This window comes from Lissotriton helveticus, chromosome 11 (genome assembly GCF_964261635.1).
Source record: "Lissotriton helveticus chromosome 11, aLisHel1.1, whole genome shotgun sequence".
Lineage (NCBI taxonomy): Eukaryota > Metazoa > Chordata > Amphibia > Caudata > Salamandridae > Lissotriton > Lissotriton helveticus.
In genome coordinates, this window is record NC_136072.1 from 1009763624 (window position 1) to 1009780486 (window position 16863).

A 16863-nucleotide genomic window follows, 5' to 3' on the forward strand; every position below is an offset into this window, starting at 1 on the left:
TCTGCCAAACAAAAAGGCGAAAATTATCCCCGAGGTGTGCCTACATAATCCTACCAACAGCGTATATGTAAAGGATCATCTGGGGAGGATCCCTTCCTTGAGAAGGAGTGGTTCCACACCCTGAAGATCCTCAATGTTGGAATTTAGTTCTCATCTAGAGTAGGTAGAGGATACCTTCTGAATAAAAATATACTGGGACTCATTTTTCTCAGCATTGAACTAGTTGTCACCAAAGCTTCTGGCACAACCTCCTCTTACAGCTGATGGGTCACAACGCTGAAGGCTTTCCAATGTGATGAACCTACCTGCACAAAGAACGGCCCACTACGCCAAGACACTACAAGGAAAAAGAACCTGGATGGGTGAAAGGAGAAAAAAAAGCACTCTGCTGAGATACGAGGAGGCTGAACAGTAAAAGGCAGAGGATGAAGCATAGTCCTCCCTCAGCACCTTCAGGAGAAAGAATATCTCCTAGGTCTAGAATCCTTCCTAGAAGGTCTGGGCTTAGCAAACAAATGCTGCAGGGCAAGGTAAAGCTCCAACTGCTTCTCCCCAATTGCCCTGGGCCTCATTTGTAGGCAATGCCTAAAGGACAAAATGCAATGGTAGATATGCATATAGTACGATTACTTAAAATGGACGATCCCCACCATACTCGTCGTTATTACACTATTATAGTGCTTGAACAAGCCATTGATCCTCAAAAGACGGCTGGGAAATTGGTGCAAGACATCTAAAAACCTTAAAGTAGACAGTGGGAAGTGTGGTTATGGGGGGGTGGGGGGGGGGGGGGGGTGGAGGGTTATTGGGCTTACATATAAATGGACTGTCTAAGCAATGTTTTATGCATGCTGCTAAGTAGGCTCCACTATACAAAAAAAAATTTCAAGCAGCAGCTTCCTATTCAGCAGGTATAATTTGGTGTCAATTTTTCTAGGTGATCACATTTTAAGAAAAACTGTTAAAGTGGAAGAAAAATATATTATAAAATGGGGTGAATCCACTGCAGGAGAAATAAAAACTTTATAGACGTATTTATGCATCAGTTCAAGATCAAGAACTTACTAGAACAGTGTAGTTTAACTGGAGGCAGACTGAGTTCTTTGGCAATATCTGTGTTCTTGATGGTCATGGCCTCGTCAACCTAGAGGTTTCAAAATGGGTCATATTAATAAAAAATCTTTTGATGGCTCAGCTTGAGTATACAAAGTAAACATGTTATGAAAATATGCATTTTCTCAAACTTGGTAAAAAAATGCACAAATTTCTATCAAGTAGATCATCAATTATGTTTTCTACACAATACACACAAAGCAGAGAGTCAACGTTCATAAAAACAAGCTTTTCATGCGAATAGGAAAAAATACATGCTAAAAACTGGATTTTTTTTTCTACTAACAAAAAAAGCAAACAATTGTGACATATTTGCTGCCATTAAGCAATCAGGTGGAAATATGCTGAGATCAATGCAATGTTACTGAAGAACCTTAATAAAATGAAAACAGCTTTTCAAAGTATACATAATTTCTCCATCTACTCCAGAGCCTCGATACCCTCACGGGTGAGTGGCCGTACTTTATAAACACTGATTGATTGATCAACTGGCACACACCTTCAAAGCCCGTTAGGCTGAGAACAAGTTAATTATGAGAAACAGTTTTGAGCTTGAAGGATATTTTCTATTATCACATTCATTTTGATCAATCCACCATCACTGGTCTCAGAAGAGCACCTTGAAGAGGTTGATCCAATTATCACTATGTGGACATCCTAATAGATTGCAGTTTGCCTGTGTGTAATATGTTTAAGTCAGAATGCAGTGTCCCAATTGTAATGGTTGTCGGTAAGTGCAAGTTGTAGCAAGCAGTACCAACAAAGGAGCAAGTTGCAGCCTTGCGGATGTCAAGACACAATGAAAACTACGGATGCTGCTTAGCAGAATGTGTCCTTGGTTTAGTGCAGTGGTTCTCAGCCTTTTTAGGTCTCGCCTGTCGATGCGCATGCGCATCGAGCAAGCGAGACTATAGGGGCTCATCCAGACTTTATCTAACTTGCAAGGAATCGTGGCGATTCCTTGCAGTGCCCGTGACTTTTAAGCTCAATGCGCATGTGCATTGAGCTTAAAAGCACGTGCACAGCCGCCCGCATTCCTCCGACACCTTTGAAGTGAAGCTTAGCTTCACTTCAAAGGCCCGGCTTGTTCACACCCACATGCCGCTCTGCCCCGCTCCGCCCCCTCCCCTGAGTCATCCTGCCTGCCCCTTCCCGCCGTGTCGCATTTCTCCTCCCCCCTCCCCTCTCTTCCCTCCGTCTTGTTCTTCTTGCTCACTTGTCACTCTTTGCCCCTTACTTCTATCCCTTCCTTTCTATTCCCTCTCTGAACCTCCTTCTATGCCCATCTCCTGTTCCTTTCTTTTCTCCAACATTTGCCACGTCTGCTTTCCTCGTCTCCCCACACGTTTGCCTCCCTTTACCTCTGTTTCCTTAGCTCCTCGTTTCTCCCGCCTACTCTCACATCTTTCTCTTTTCTTTCTACCCTCTCGCCCCCACTTCTCTTCGTGCTCATCTGTTCTCCACACATTTCTCTCACTTAATTCTTCCTGCCTCAACTCTCCGCCTCCCGCCCCCTCCCCCTAGTTTTTTATTTTTTAATTAATTTCCTGCTGAAAGCCTGACGAGCGGTACATTTCCCGTCCCTTGAGCCGTCAGACCTCGATGTGCCGCCAATCATCTACTTAGCATCTGCATCGTTAGAAGTCATCCTGGCCACTTGCAAGCACCCTGGCAGCCTGCTCTGGCGTGGGGGAGGGGCGCCTGCTCTCATAGGAAAGCTGGCAAACAACCCAAGTGTAACTAGCGATAGCAGGAGCCAATTAAGATCAAAGCTGATATATGCAGCAATAAGCCTTCATCCCTTTAATATTCAACATTCTTTTTCACTTTGACACAGATCAAGAGGTGTTAATGCATATTCTTTCAAATGAGTCGAGCAGTGCTTTAAAGTGACAAAACTGTTATTTGTTCTTTCACAATCAATTAGTATCATGGTTCAGCCTACTCTGAATTGCTCTACAGCTGGGGTGAAACATGCATCCTTGTCGCTGCAGTGCCACAGTCTATTCGAGGCTATGTTCTGCTGCAGAATAGCTCGAAGGGGCCTATAAACAATAGACCGAGCACACCCTTGGAGGAGCACGCGGGGGTGCAGACATTTTGTTCAGTTCATAAACGATCCGACAGATGCTTGCAGGTATGCAGTCATTTTTAGCAGGAGTAAAACAATTAAAAATGTGCTTCGGGGTTTGAGGCGCTCCCATTTGCATCTGACAAAATGCATTTCTCCAAGCAGACAAAATGTCCTAATGTTAACACGTTCCGAACTGTGAATTCATTATTGAACAAGCAGGCTCTGAGCAGCAGATGCGAATGTAACGCTAGCCAATTCGAAGTAACAACACATCTTGTGACGATGGTGTGTTCGTGTGGAAAAGCACCCACGAGAACTCGTTATCCCTGCTATATAAAGAGGTCAGTTAGCAGTGATTGACTCTTTTCCAGGGTACTGGGTACTCGGCTATGTCACTGTATTCTTTTCTGTTGCACCTCTGTTGCAGTGGTGGACTGGGAGGAAACAGCAGCCCAGGAAATGTGTTTTTATCAGACCTATTGCATACCCAGAGAATGTAGGGAACGAGTCTGCCATCTACAGGCACCATCACAACCCTCTCACCCTCACTCACTCACAACCCTCTCACCCTCACTCACTCTCACCCCCTCACTCACCTCACTCACTCTCACCCCTCACTCACCCCCTCACCTTCACTCACCCCCTCACTCACCCCCTCACCCCCTCACTCACCCCCCTCACCCCCTCACTCACCCCCTCACCCTCACTCACCCTCTCACCCACCCTCTCACCCACCCTCTCACCCACCCCCTCACACGCCCTCACCCCCTCACACCGCCACCCCCCCACTCAGAATGCACACCCCCTCACCCTCACACGCCCTCACCCACTCACACCGCCACACTCCCTTAGAATGCACACCCCCTCACCCACCGCCTCACTCCCCCTCACCCCCCTCACCCTCTCCCTCACACCGCCACACCCCCTCAGAGCCCTCACTCTCACTCACCCTCACTCACTCACCCCTCACCCTCACTCACTCACCCTCACTCACCCTCACTCACCCTCACAACCCTCTCACCCTCACTCACAACCCTCTCACCCTCACTCACTCTCACACCCTCACTCACCTGACTCACTCTCACCCCCTCACTCACCCCCTCACCCTCACTCACCCCCTCACTCACCCCCTCCCTCACCCCCTCACCCTCACCCACCCTCTCACCCTCACACACACCCACCCTCTCACCCTTACACACACCCTCACACGCCCTCACCCCCTCACACCGCCACACACCCTCAGAATGCACACCCCCTCACCCTCACACGCCCTCACCCCCTCACACCGCCACACACCCTCAGAATGCACACCCCCTCACCCTCACACACCCCCTCCCTCCCCCTCACCCTCACACTCCTCACCCTCTCCCTCACACCGCCACACCCCCTCACACCCCCTCACTCACACCCCCTCGCTCTCACACCCCCTCGCTCTCACTCCCCCTCACTCTCACCCCCCCTCACTCTCACTCTCACTCCCCCTCACTCTCACTCCCCCTCACCCTCACTCCCCCTCACCCTCACCCCCCCTCACCCACACACCCCCTCACCCTCACACCCCTCACCCTCACACCCCCTCACCCTCACACCCCCTCACCCTCACACACCCTCACCCACACACCCCCTCACCCACACACCCCCTCACCCACACACCTCCTCACCCACACCCCCTCACCCACACACCCCCTCACCCTCACACCCCCTCACCCACACACCCCCTCACTCACACCCCCTCACCCTCACACCCTCACACCCCCTCACCCTCACACCCCCACACCCCCTCAGACCCCCTCACCCTCACCCTCACACCCCCTCACACCCCCTCACACACCCTCACCCTCCCTCACCCCTGCACGCCTCTCACCCCTGCACGCCTCTCACCCCTGCACGCCTCACACTGCTGCACGCCTCACACTGCTGCACGCCTCACACTGCTGCATGCCTCACACTGCTGCACGCCTCACACTGCTGCACCCCGCACACTGCTGCACGCCGCACAACACCACCATATCACTCTGGGACGGCGCCACATCACTCTGGGACGGCACATCCACCGCCACCACCACATCCACCGCCACATCCACCACATCCACCACCACTACATCCACCACCCCATCCACCACCACCACCCCATCCACCACCACCACCGCATCCACCACCACCACCACATCCACCATCAACACATCCACCGCATCCACCACCACATCCACCATCACCACCACATCCACCACCACATCCACCACCACATCCACCACCACCTCCACATCCACCATGACATCCACCGCCACATTCACCACCGCATCCACCACTGCATCCACCACCACATCCACCACTACCACATCCACCGCATCCACCACCACATCAACCACACCCACCACCACCACATCCACCACCATATCCACCACATCCACCACCACATCCACCGCATCCACCACCACCACATCCACCACATCCTCCACCTCCGCATCCACCACCACATCCACCACCACATCCACCACCAACACATCCACCACATCCACCACCACATCCCACCGCATCCACATCCACCACCACATCCACCACCACATCCACCACCACATCCACCACCACATCCACCGAATCCACCACCACATCCACCATCACCTCCACATTCAATCGCTGACACACACAGCACGTTCCCATCTAATTGTGTGTATACAGTACAACATATTATATCCTATGTCTTCATTAACAATATAGTGTATCTGTACTGAATATATATCCAGCATTTCAGAGCTTTTAAAAATGTTTATGGCTTTTTTTTTTGAAATTCTTTAGCATTGGCTACAGGAAACAAAAATGCTAAAGATTTACAAAAAAAACCCATAAACAATTCTAAAAGCACTAACTCTAATGCTGCGAGACCTATTGCATTTTCAATGCTTGTTTTGAATTGTGGACCCCTAATTAATCATTTCGGGAAGCCGGGGGCCCCTGCCCCTCCCCCCGAATCATTACTGGAATTCAGCAACCCCACTCAGAGTTATGACAGCTAGCCGAGGGCCCCAGCCTAGGCATTGTCGATTATTTGAACTGCAAAACAATGCACTAAAAATACAGAAAGAAGCATTCAAACAAATACACAAACGAGGACACATTTTATTTACAAACAAATAAAAAATAAATTACATTTAATATGAAGGTTGGAGCTTTTCTAAATTCAATTGAGACCACTCATCATCCATACTATATTCTGTTTGATGCACTTGCACTGCTCCCACAAATCAATCTGAAGATACTAATATAATTTTTAGTTTCCAATTTCAAATTCCTTCACATTTACAAGACCTTGTAACATTTTCAATTGTACACTTAGTATTTTTATTTATATACACTTTATTAATCTGTTAATATTATTTAATTTGCAATGTAGTCACGGACCACCTGAGGAGGCTTTGCGGACCACCAAGGGCTACCCGGACTACAGGTTGGGAACTACTGGTCTAGTGATTAGAGAGATGTGTTGGTAAGTGTGCAATAGATATAGGTGCACCATACAATCTGATTTGTGCAATAGAAGATTTTCTGATTTGTGCAATAGAAGATTTGCTAACAGAATGCCTATGCTTTGTACCATGAGCAAGACAAAAAGCTATTCAATCCATTTCTTGCGTCCTGTATTTGATAATAGCTCTTTGCACATCAAGGGAATGCCACACTTTTTCAGCCAACCGTTTTAAGGCTAGGTAAGAAAGAAAAGCAATAGCTAAAAAATGTATATTATATATATATATATATATATATATATATATATATATTTATTTATTTATTTTTTTAAACACCTTTGGAGTACAGATTGTGTGAGTGCACGATAAAAACTCTGTCCCTGTGCATCTTCAGCAATGGCAACAGCACTGAAAGCCAAGACACGAGCTTAGACGGAGAAGGAGCCTACGACTAATGTTCTACCAGTATTAACCTTTTCAAGAGCCAACAGCACATTTGCCAAATTCAAATGAATTACGTAACAGCAATTGGAACTGGCCATTTAGAGCTGTAAATCTGGGTCCCCTTGGAACCCGTGGCCACCAACAATAAAGTTGCTAGCATTATCATCCTATTTTTGTTTCTCATTTTTTTAACTCTTCGCCGACTACCGCTCAGGGCCCAGAAAAATCGATGCTGGTAAGGCCATTGTTGAAGAAATCTTCTGCTCATCCTACGAACCAGGCTAATTTTAGACCTATTTCTCAACTCCCGGACCGATAAAATCTTACGAAAATCGGCAAAAATGCAACTTACGCCTCCCAGTCAGGCTTCAGACCTAGGCCCCCCAAATGAGACAGCCCATCTGGAAGTTTCAGAATCTATTAAGGTAACATTAGGCAATGGTTTCAACTCCGTACTAATCTTGCTGGACAAGACAGTGACGTTGGGCACCGTGGCACGTGCTGCTGCTTCAACGCGGAGCTGGAAATTTGCGGCTGCAATAAAGGATGCTTCCACTACATCTCCAATTGGAAGCAGGCAGTCACACTTGGACAGTTCAGGAGACCGAATGTTAAATATGTGGTCCATCAGGGCTCTTCATTGGGCCCAACCTCCTTAAAGGTTTATGTGACCCTCATTTATCTCCTTTATTGAATCTTTTGGGATCACAGTCGTAATCATTAAATACAAATTCTCTAAGGCCAGAACTGAATTTTGAAACAAGTCTAGCCCGAATCATTGCCTAGATGAAAAACAAACATCTAAAATGCAATACCAATACCAATAAAAAGGATTTTCTTCTGTTTAGTAGAAATCTTTTCCGCTGCAAACTGGTGGTCTGATGGACTTGATCAATCTCCTTCCGTCCTCACCTCTCTGCTAAGGAACTAGGTGTCAGTTTGACTCAGAACTCTCCTTCCGTCCTCAAATTTTGGCAGGAGGAGGTACTAGTTTTTCCATTATGAAATCATTGAAGGTTTTGGATTTTTGTGCCTTTGGAAACTCAGTGGTCCATGTACTAACCCTTTCTAGGCTGGATTACGGTAACAGTCTAATTAGGGTTACCAAAACACCTAATTAAACTGCAGGTAACGCAAAATGCAGGAGTAAGTATAGTGCTAAACTTACCACGTAGGGATGTTGACTGCTCGAGACAACTACACTGGTTGCCTGTGCAAAAACTACTTTGTTTAAATCCTTGGTTACAGCATTTAGAACTTTGCGTCATACTGGCCCTAAGTATCTCTCAGGAAGAGTTACCCACTATGACGCTTTTGAGAACCCTTAGATCAACTAACGCCAACTTGCTGCATGCTCCCACAACTGGAAAAGATTTGTATCTTTTAGTAACCAGTCTGTTTTAGTAGTCTCCACCTTTTCATCTGGTGCTTTAATGTTTGAGTAAGAACTTTGTACAGCCTATTTATTTTGGGCCACAACCAGGATGCCCTTAGAGGCAGCAGTATGCTTAATAAGATCCATTTTATTTCATTTCAAAATGCACTAACTCAAACTCAAATGGAGGTGCAATCAAACTAGTACTTAATCTATTCAAGTTCCACCTGGGAGGGTGAGGTATTAAAACCTCCAGAAAAGGATGTAGGACTAGCATCCTTTGAAAGAGACTACAATCCTTGGCCTTTAGCTGATAACTCTAAGTGAACCAGAGTACCTTAATAAGTGTGCATTGATTGGGTGTAACGATTTTTAAAAAAATAGTGGATATGGGCTGTGGAATGTATTACCTGCCTTTGAAGATATTAGGCAACCAAATCGTTATGTCATGTTGTTGTCGATCTCATGCAACTTTAAGAAAGTTAACAGTACACAAAGCTTAAGACTTCTTAGGCCATGCTGTGCAAATGAAGTACCCGATTGTGCTCTTGGCTCGCATTTTTCGTAGAGAGTGAATGAGCCACTGAGGGGGGATGTTTATAAGTGTGAGGTTCACAGTGACCACCAGTTTGGTCTGAGTATCATGCGCATGAACACTTCCAGGTCACTCAAAAGTTCTCCGATTGGAGAGCGTATACAAAATGGTCTTTATCAACTCATCCACTGTGTGTAACCCCTTGACAACTGTTGCAGGTATTGAGTTGTCCGAGGATTTTTTAATATAGCAAAGAGTCATATAAAAGCAACAGTAGTTAACTGTGGCATATATATCAAGAAGATAATTTTGCACTGAATTTAGACAATTCATATTACATATTTCTGACTGATATTTCTAACAGTAGATTCCTCACCTGTAGAATAACCCCAGGCCTCAGCTAGGATATGGAAACCTCACAGCACTCAAGTCGTCGGTAGGGGTGCTGGCTTTGTATTGGATGACATCACCAAAGACGTGTAGTTCCCAGCCCAGCATGAGCCAGTAAACTCTCCTTTCAACGGCCCCATGCCAGTGACTCGAAAGAAGTCTTCCCCACAGCCACATAGAGCACTCTCTAAGCCGCCTCCAGTGTTCCTGGTACGAACTGCACCGGTTTCATCATTCCTAGAACTCCTGGCACCATCTAACCGGAGTTCCCTACACCAGGCTCAGATTCAGAAGCATATTCTAATGCCATATAGAACATCTTAGCTCAAGCAAAGCAGCATTGGGCGCACCCTCAGGCCCATGGGTACCTTATGGTCTTCCCTGAATTATGCCTTTGGCTGCCAACACCAATGCTATTCAGCCATGTTCTCTCTAGAAAAGTGCCGATTCCTCAATCACTGTATGACACTGTAACCATGCACATCTAGGCTGGCACTAATCTAGAAACTACCAGTGCCACCAAACGAAACCACTGTCAACTCTTTGGCGCCAGACATTCATTCATCAGCGCTGCAGCTGCCTCGTTTTCCAGAATCAGTACCCCCATCCAGAGACTCAGAGGAAGAATACAGACAGAAAATGCATTACTTTTTCGGTTGGGGATCTGATCCTCTGAATCTTTATGCCTACGGGGATTATGGTAGTGGAGCACAATCTTATAAACTGACAGGACTCATCAGCTAGTGGACTGGGCACCTCCCCAGGGATGGAATTTCCAACACTGTATCCCACCCCTGAAGTGATGTCCTTCCATTCAGTGCTGGAGCTTCAACTGCCATCGATGGATGTCAAGGCAAATGTCCTCACCCAAGTACTCCTCACAGCCACACCTACGTCAGAACCCCTACTGCCCTTTAACGAAGCCTTGCTGCACCCAATCATGGCAGCTTGGGAGAAGCCCACTTCAACTCCAGCACTCAACAATCTGGTGGTAAAGCGCTATTTGCAACCCATCAGATCTTCCCTTCCTTCTTTTATGCACATCTGCTAGTAAAGGAATAAAGGGGTTGAACCAGAGGTATGGGCCATAAATCCCTTCAGTAAGCTTCCTCCTCCCCCGCACCACCAGGACAGTAGGCCTGGTTTGCTTTTCAAAGCCCACATGGAGCTTGCTGGGGTGGAGCGGTGTCCACGTTTCTACCAGCAAGAAAGATAAACGGTGGGGGGGGGGGGATGATGGAGGGGGGGGATTAGTGATGTCTACCTCCATTACTTCGCACCGGTGGGTCCTTCAAACAATACAATACTGGTATTACCTACCCTTCCTTCAGGCTCCTCCTCTGTTTGCCCACGTCTTCTTCCCTTCCTCCACACCACCCTCCCATTAAAGAAGTAGCCATTGTTCCTCTTGAAATGAGCCGTGGAGTTGGTGCCAAAGCAGGAGAATAGGAAAGGATGTCACTTTCAATATTTCTTTGTTCCTAAAAAGGACAGCAGTCTTCGGACTATCCTGGACCTCAGGTACTTGAATTTCTTCCTCAGTAAGGAGAAATTCAAGGCGATGATCCAAACTCATGGGGTGCTGGAAGCTGGAGACAGGGTGGTGTCACTGGACCTGCAGGAAGCATATTTCCACATTCAGAGCTATAGCCTCATCAGAAGTACTTGCATTTTCAAGGTGGGTTCCACTCCCTACCAATTTGCGGCATTACCCTTTGGCTTAACATTGGCACCTCTAGTCTTCACCAAGGTGATGGTAGTAGTTGTGGCCTAGCTCAGAAGGTCAAGTATCCCAATCATCCTGTATGTGGACAAATTGCCAACCAAACCTAGACCAGATATTTTCTGTAGTCAACAGTCTAGCTACCGTTTGACCTGGGCTTTGCAATCCACAGGCCAGAGTGTCACCTGGAGCCCTCCCAGCACCTTCAGTTCATAGAGTTGGCTCTGGACACTACCCGTTTACGTGTCTTTCCACCTCAGCGACATCTGGGAGATGGTCCCATCCTTCCTTTAACATCAAGAATTCTTTTAAATCAAGACATGGAGTTGAACACATTTATATAGTGCATTAAGTGTATGCTACAAAGCCTGTAGGAGTTGTACAACAGAGCTGGTTAGGGAGGTACTGTGAGTTTTAAACAAATGGATTTAGTAGAACTAAGATTCTGGAAGTATGGTTCCACTTGTAGATAATTTGGGTGAGATGATTTGAGATGCCTTGCTCCCCAGTGTACTACCCTGTAGCAAGGCAGCAGGCTGCAACACATTACCTTATACTAGAGCAGTAGGTGTGCACAACTTTGTCCTTAAGATACCAGGGGTGTAAAAGTCAGAGAAGGCAGTGATGTACTATATATTTAAATGACAGACACACATATATACATACACACATATATATATATATATATACACATACAAATATATACATACACACATACATACATATAACAGTTTTTACCTGGCTTTTGGAGACCTCATCTAACTTAAGTCAATGGCCACCCAAATGCAAAGGTTTTGTGGCAACTAAAAATAATGTACATGCTGATTTGAGGCTCCCATTTAGAGAGGAGCTGGTACAGTGTAGTTTGGAGTTGGCTATGTAGCCTACAAATAGGCACCGGCTGATAGCATAAGGAATATGCTACTTACCAGTATGCATCTGTTCTTGGCATAGAGGGCTGCAGAGTGGTACATTTATGAATAGATCGCCATCTGGTGTTGGGCTCGGATGATTGCACTTGTTTTTCTCTTGGAGAAGTCTTTGTCGTCACGGGATCGATGACTCCTCCTCTGGGTGTTAGTGCGCATGGGCATCGGCTCCATCCTTAGATTGTTTTGCCATAGTAGGGTTAGATGGAGTAGTGTAATAGAATACAGAAAGATGCCCATGTAAGTGTATCTAAATAAGATAATGTTGGGACAGACACAGGTTTCCGGGGAGGCAGGGAGGGCATGTACCACTCTGCAGCCCTCTATGCCAAGAACAGATGCATACTGGTAAGTAGCATATTCCGTTCGAGGCATATGGGCTGCAGATGGTACATTTATGAATAGATTATACAGCAGTTACCTCCCTAGCGGTGGTCACCCGTGTCTGTCGCAACCGTTTGAAATAAAGTTTTTAATACAGCTTGGCCCACTCTGGCTTGTTGTGTAGCCTGCACATCAACAAAGTAGTGTTTTGTGAAGGTGTGTGGTGTAGACCAAGTTGCTGCTCTGCATATGTCATCTAGGGGAATGTTTCCTAAGAATGCCATAGATGCTCCTAGCTTGCGTGTAGAATGAGCTCTAGGAGGAACAGCTAATGTTCTCTTTGCTTTTATGTAACATATTTGTATACATCTTACAATCCATCTGGCAATGCCCGCTTTAGAGATAGGATTGCCCTTATGTGTTGGGGAAAACGCTACAAATAGTTTAGTTTTCCTGAAATTTTGTGTCCTTTCTATGTAGTACAATATTGCCCTTTTGACATCTAATGTATGTAGGGCCCTTTCTGCTACCGTCTGTGGTTTTGGGAAAAAGACTGGTAGTTCCACTGGTTGATTGATGTGAAATGCTGAAATTACTTTAGGCAAGAACTTTGGGTTTGTTCTAAGAACCACTTTATTCTGGTGTAACTGTAGGAATGGTTCTTGTATTGGCAATGCCTGTAATTCGCTTACTCTCCTGAGGGAGGTAATGGCTACAAGGAAGGCCACCTTCCATGTAAGGAATTGTATTTCACACCTATGCATAGGTTCGAAAGGTGGTCCCATTAGTCTGGTGAGTACTATGTTGAGGTTCCAGACCGGGGAAGGTGGTAATCTTGGTGGAATGACTCTTTTAAGGCCTTCCATGAAGGCTTTGATTGCTGGCACTCTAAACAGGGATAGGTGTTGCCTGTTTTGTAGGTACGCTGCTATAGCTGCTAGATGTACTCTGATAGATGTGTACGCAAGATTACATTGCTGTAAGTGTAGTAAATAGCAAATAATATCTTTTGTTGATACGTCCAGAGGGTTGATGTTATTACTGGTGCAGTATACAGCAAACCTTTTCCACTTCGCTGCGTAGCATGCTCTGGTGGTGGGACGTCTCGCCTGCTTAATGATCTCCATACAGTTTGGGGGTAGATCTAAGTATCCAAATTCTAAGACTTCAGGAGCCAGATCGCTAGGTTCAGTTGTTTGGGATCTGGGTGCATTATTTCTCCATGGTTCTGTGTAAGGTGCATGGGTGAAATTCTTAGCTTTTGGTGTGGCACCTGTGAGAGTTGCAGGAGCGTGGTGAACCACGGCTGTCGTGCCCACATGGGTGCTACTAGTATCATGGTCATGGAGTGTTGTTGCAGCTTTCGGACCACTAATGGGATTAGTGGGAGAGGGGGAAAAGCGTATGCAAATTTGTTGGACCAATTTATCCATAACGCATTGCCCTGTGACAGGTGGTGTGGGTACCTGGATGCGAAGCTTTGGCATTTTGCATTCTGATGAGTGGCAAAGAGATCTATCTCTGGTTGGCCCCATCTTTAGAAGAATGGCTGCAGTATTTGGTGGTGCAGTTCCCATTCGTGTATTTGTTCCGATTGTCTGCTTAAGATGTCTGCTATCTGATTTTGAACTCCTGGTAGGTGTTCGGCTAATAGATAGATGTTTTGAGGAACAGCCCATCTCCAGATTTCCTGCGCTAGTCTGGATAGTTGGAGAGAGTGCATCCCCCCCTGTTTTTGAATACAATACATTGCTGTCATGTTGTCTGTTCTGATCAGGACTGCTTCATTGATAACGTGCATTTGAAAAGCTTTCAATGCTAGAAACACTGCTAGTAGTGCCAGATGATTGATGTGCAGTCTTTTTTCCTGCACATTCCATCTTCCTTGTACTGTATATTTCTCCATATGCGCTCCCCATCCGGTGAGCGATGCATCCGCTGTTATTATCACCTGTGGAATTTGTTCTAGGAACGACCGCCCCTTGGCAATGTTTGTTGTATTCCACCACTTCAGAGAGCGGTGTGTGCGGTAGTCTACCAACACCAGATCCGTAATCTGTCCTTGAGCCTGATTCCACTGTGTCGCTAAGCATTCTTGCAGCGGACGCATTTGTAGTTTGGCATATGGTATTAGCAGTATGCATGATGACATCATCCCTAATAGCTGCATGAACACTCGCGCTGTTAGCGAGTGTTGTGGTTGAAATTTTTGAATGACTGTAAGCATTGTTTGGATCCGGACTGGATTGGGGTATACTTTGGCTTTTTCTGTGTCTATAGTAGCCCCTAGATATTGTTGAACCTTGCTTGGTTGCAGGTGGGACTTTGTGTTGTTCACCGTAAACCCTAGCTGGTGCAGCAGCTGAATTGTCTTTTGTGTGTTCTGAAGACATTCTTGTTGTGACTTGGCCTTTATTAGCCAGTCGTCCAAGTAAGGGAAAACATGTATTTGTGGTCTTCTTAGGTGAGCTGCAACCACTGCTAGGCATTTTGTGAACACCCTTGGTGCCGTTGTGACCCCAAACGGAAGGACTTTGAGCTGATAATGTTGTCCTTCTACCACAAACCTGAGGTATTTCCTGTGGGCTTTGTGAATAGGGATATGAAAGTAAGCGTCTTTTAGATCCAGTGTAGAAAGAAAGTCCCCTTTCTTCAGTAAAGGAAGTACTTGTTGGAGCGTGACCATGTGGAAATGTTCCGAATTTATGTATGCATTGAGAGGTCTGAGGTCTAGTATTGGCCTTAGAGACCCGTCTTTTTTGGGGATTAGGAAGTATAGGGAGTATACTCCTGTTCCTTGTTGGTGTTGTGGAACCTTCTCTATGGCATGCTTTTCTAGCAGGGATAGTACTTCTTGTTTTAACAGTGTTAGGTGATCTTGTCTCATTGGACGCTGTTTGGGGGGGGGGATGTTTGGTGGGGTAGCTGTGAGTTCCAGGCAATAACCATGTTGGATAATTTGTCTCACCCACCTGTCTGATGTGATGTTTTCCCAGACAGGTAGGAACTGTGATAGGAGTCCCCCGACCAGTGTTATATGGTCTGGGGGGAGCTGTATGAAGTCACTGCTTTGGGGTTGGAGAGTTGCGGTTGTTGTTGTTTCCGCGACCTCTACGCTCGTTGTTGTTACCTCTAATTGCCTCTAGAATTACCTCTGGGTGATGTTGGTGTAAAAGAGGTTGGTTGCTGGCTTGTGCCTGTATTTTTGGATCCTCCTCTATAGGTGGACCTACGAAAGGAACCTCTTTGAGTTGGCTGTTGCAATGCTCCCATTGATTTAGCCGTTTCCGTATCTTTTTTTATCTTTTCTAAGGCCTCATCTGTTCCTGAGCCGAAAAGTGTTTTCTCATCAAAAGGTTGGTTCAATAATGATGTTTGTACCTCTTGTTTGAACCCTGAAACTCTGAGCCATGCATGTCTTCTTAGCATGATGCTTGTTTTTGGATCTTGCTGCAGTGTCTGCTGCGTCTAGGGCGCACTTTATGGAAGTATTAGTTATTATCTTTCCCTCTTGTATGAGTTGATCTGCCTTCTTTTGATGTTCTTTAGGGAGATGCATGATGAGTTTTTCTAATTCATCATAATGGGCTCTGTCATACCGTGCAAGTAGCGCTTGCATATTAGCTATGCGCCAGCTGTTTGCCGCTTGGGATGCTACTCTCTTGCCGGAGGCATCTTTTAACTTGGAATCTTTGTCAGGAGGCGGAGCTTGTCCTGTAGTTAAAGAGTTTGCTCTCTTACGAGCGTTTGTGACCACTAGTGAGTCCAGAGGAATTTGTCCCTTGATTAAATATTGGGTCTTTTGGAGCTGCCTTATATTTTTTATCAATTCTTGGGTTTAGTACCCTAGCCCTCACCGGGTCTTTGAATATTTCTGATGTGTGATTGAGGAGACCCTTAAGCATTGGTAGTGTTCCTGATGTTCTTTGTGCAGCAGGTAGTGTTTCTAACAGGAAATCCTCTATGTGAGGTTCTGCATGTAGTTCTACCTTGTGGTATTTTGCTGCCCTAATAATTAGTTGTGCAAAACCTGTATTATCATCAGGTGGTGAAGGTTTTGAGGGATACAGTTCAGGGTCGTTATCATTATCTGACACTACATTATAGTCTTCCCATGGGTCTGCATCCTCTGGGACCGTGTCCTCATCAACCCTAGGATGTTCTTCCTCTCCTGTGTCACTTTCTACATCTGTGATAGGTGTAGATGGGCGTGGTGTGAAAAAAGTAGTTGGCCGAGTGTGAGGAAGAGGAGAAGAGGGTGTGTCTGTAGGTTGTGGAGAAAGGGGAGGAGTTTTATTCGTCCCCATTGTTCTCTTCTTAGGAGGAGGAGTTGTCGTCCAACTGTTCATTCTTCCTCTTTTTAGGTAGTTCTGTCACTACGTTGCCAGTTTGTGGATCAATAAACAAAGTCTTTTGTTTGGGATCTGTTTGATGCTCCTGTGTCGGTACCGAAGTTTTTGGTTCCGAAAGGTGCTTTTTCTTCTGACTGTCC

At 46.1% G+C, this 16863-nt stretch overlaps 1 protein-coding gene across 1 annotated transcript in view; it reads right to left on the bottom strand.

Moving 5' to 3' along the window:
- Window positions 1-16863, bottom strand: part of ISCU (iron-sulfur cluster assembly enzyme) — a 96882-nt gene that overhangs the window by 26967 nt on the left and 53052 nt on the right. The window contains exon 4 of the mRNA XM_078667410.1: window positions 1066-1144. Coding sequence (XP_078523536.1) covers window positions 1066-1144 — 79 coding nt within the window. The remainder of the gene's footprint in view (window positions 1-1065; window positions 1145-16863) is intronic.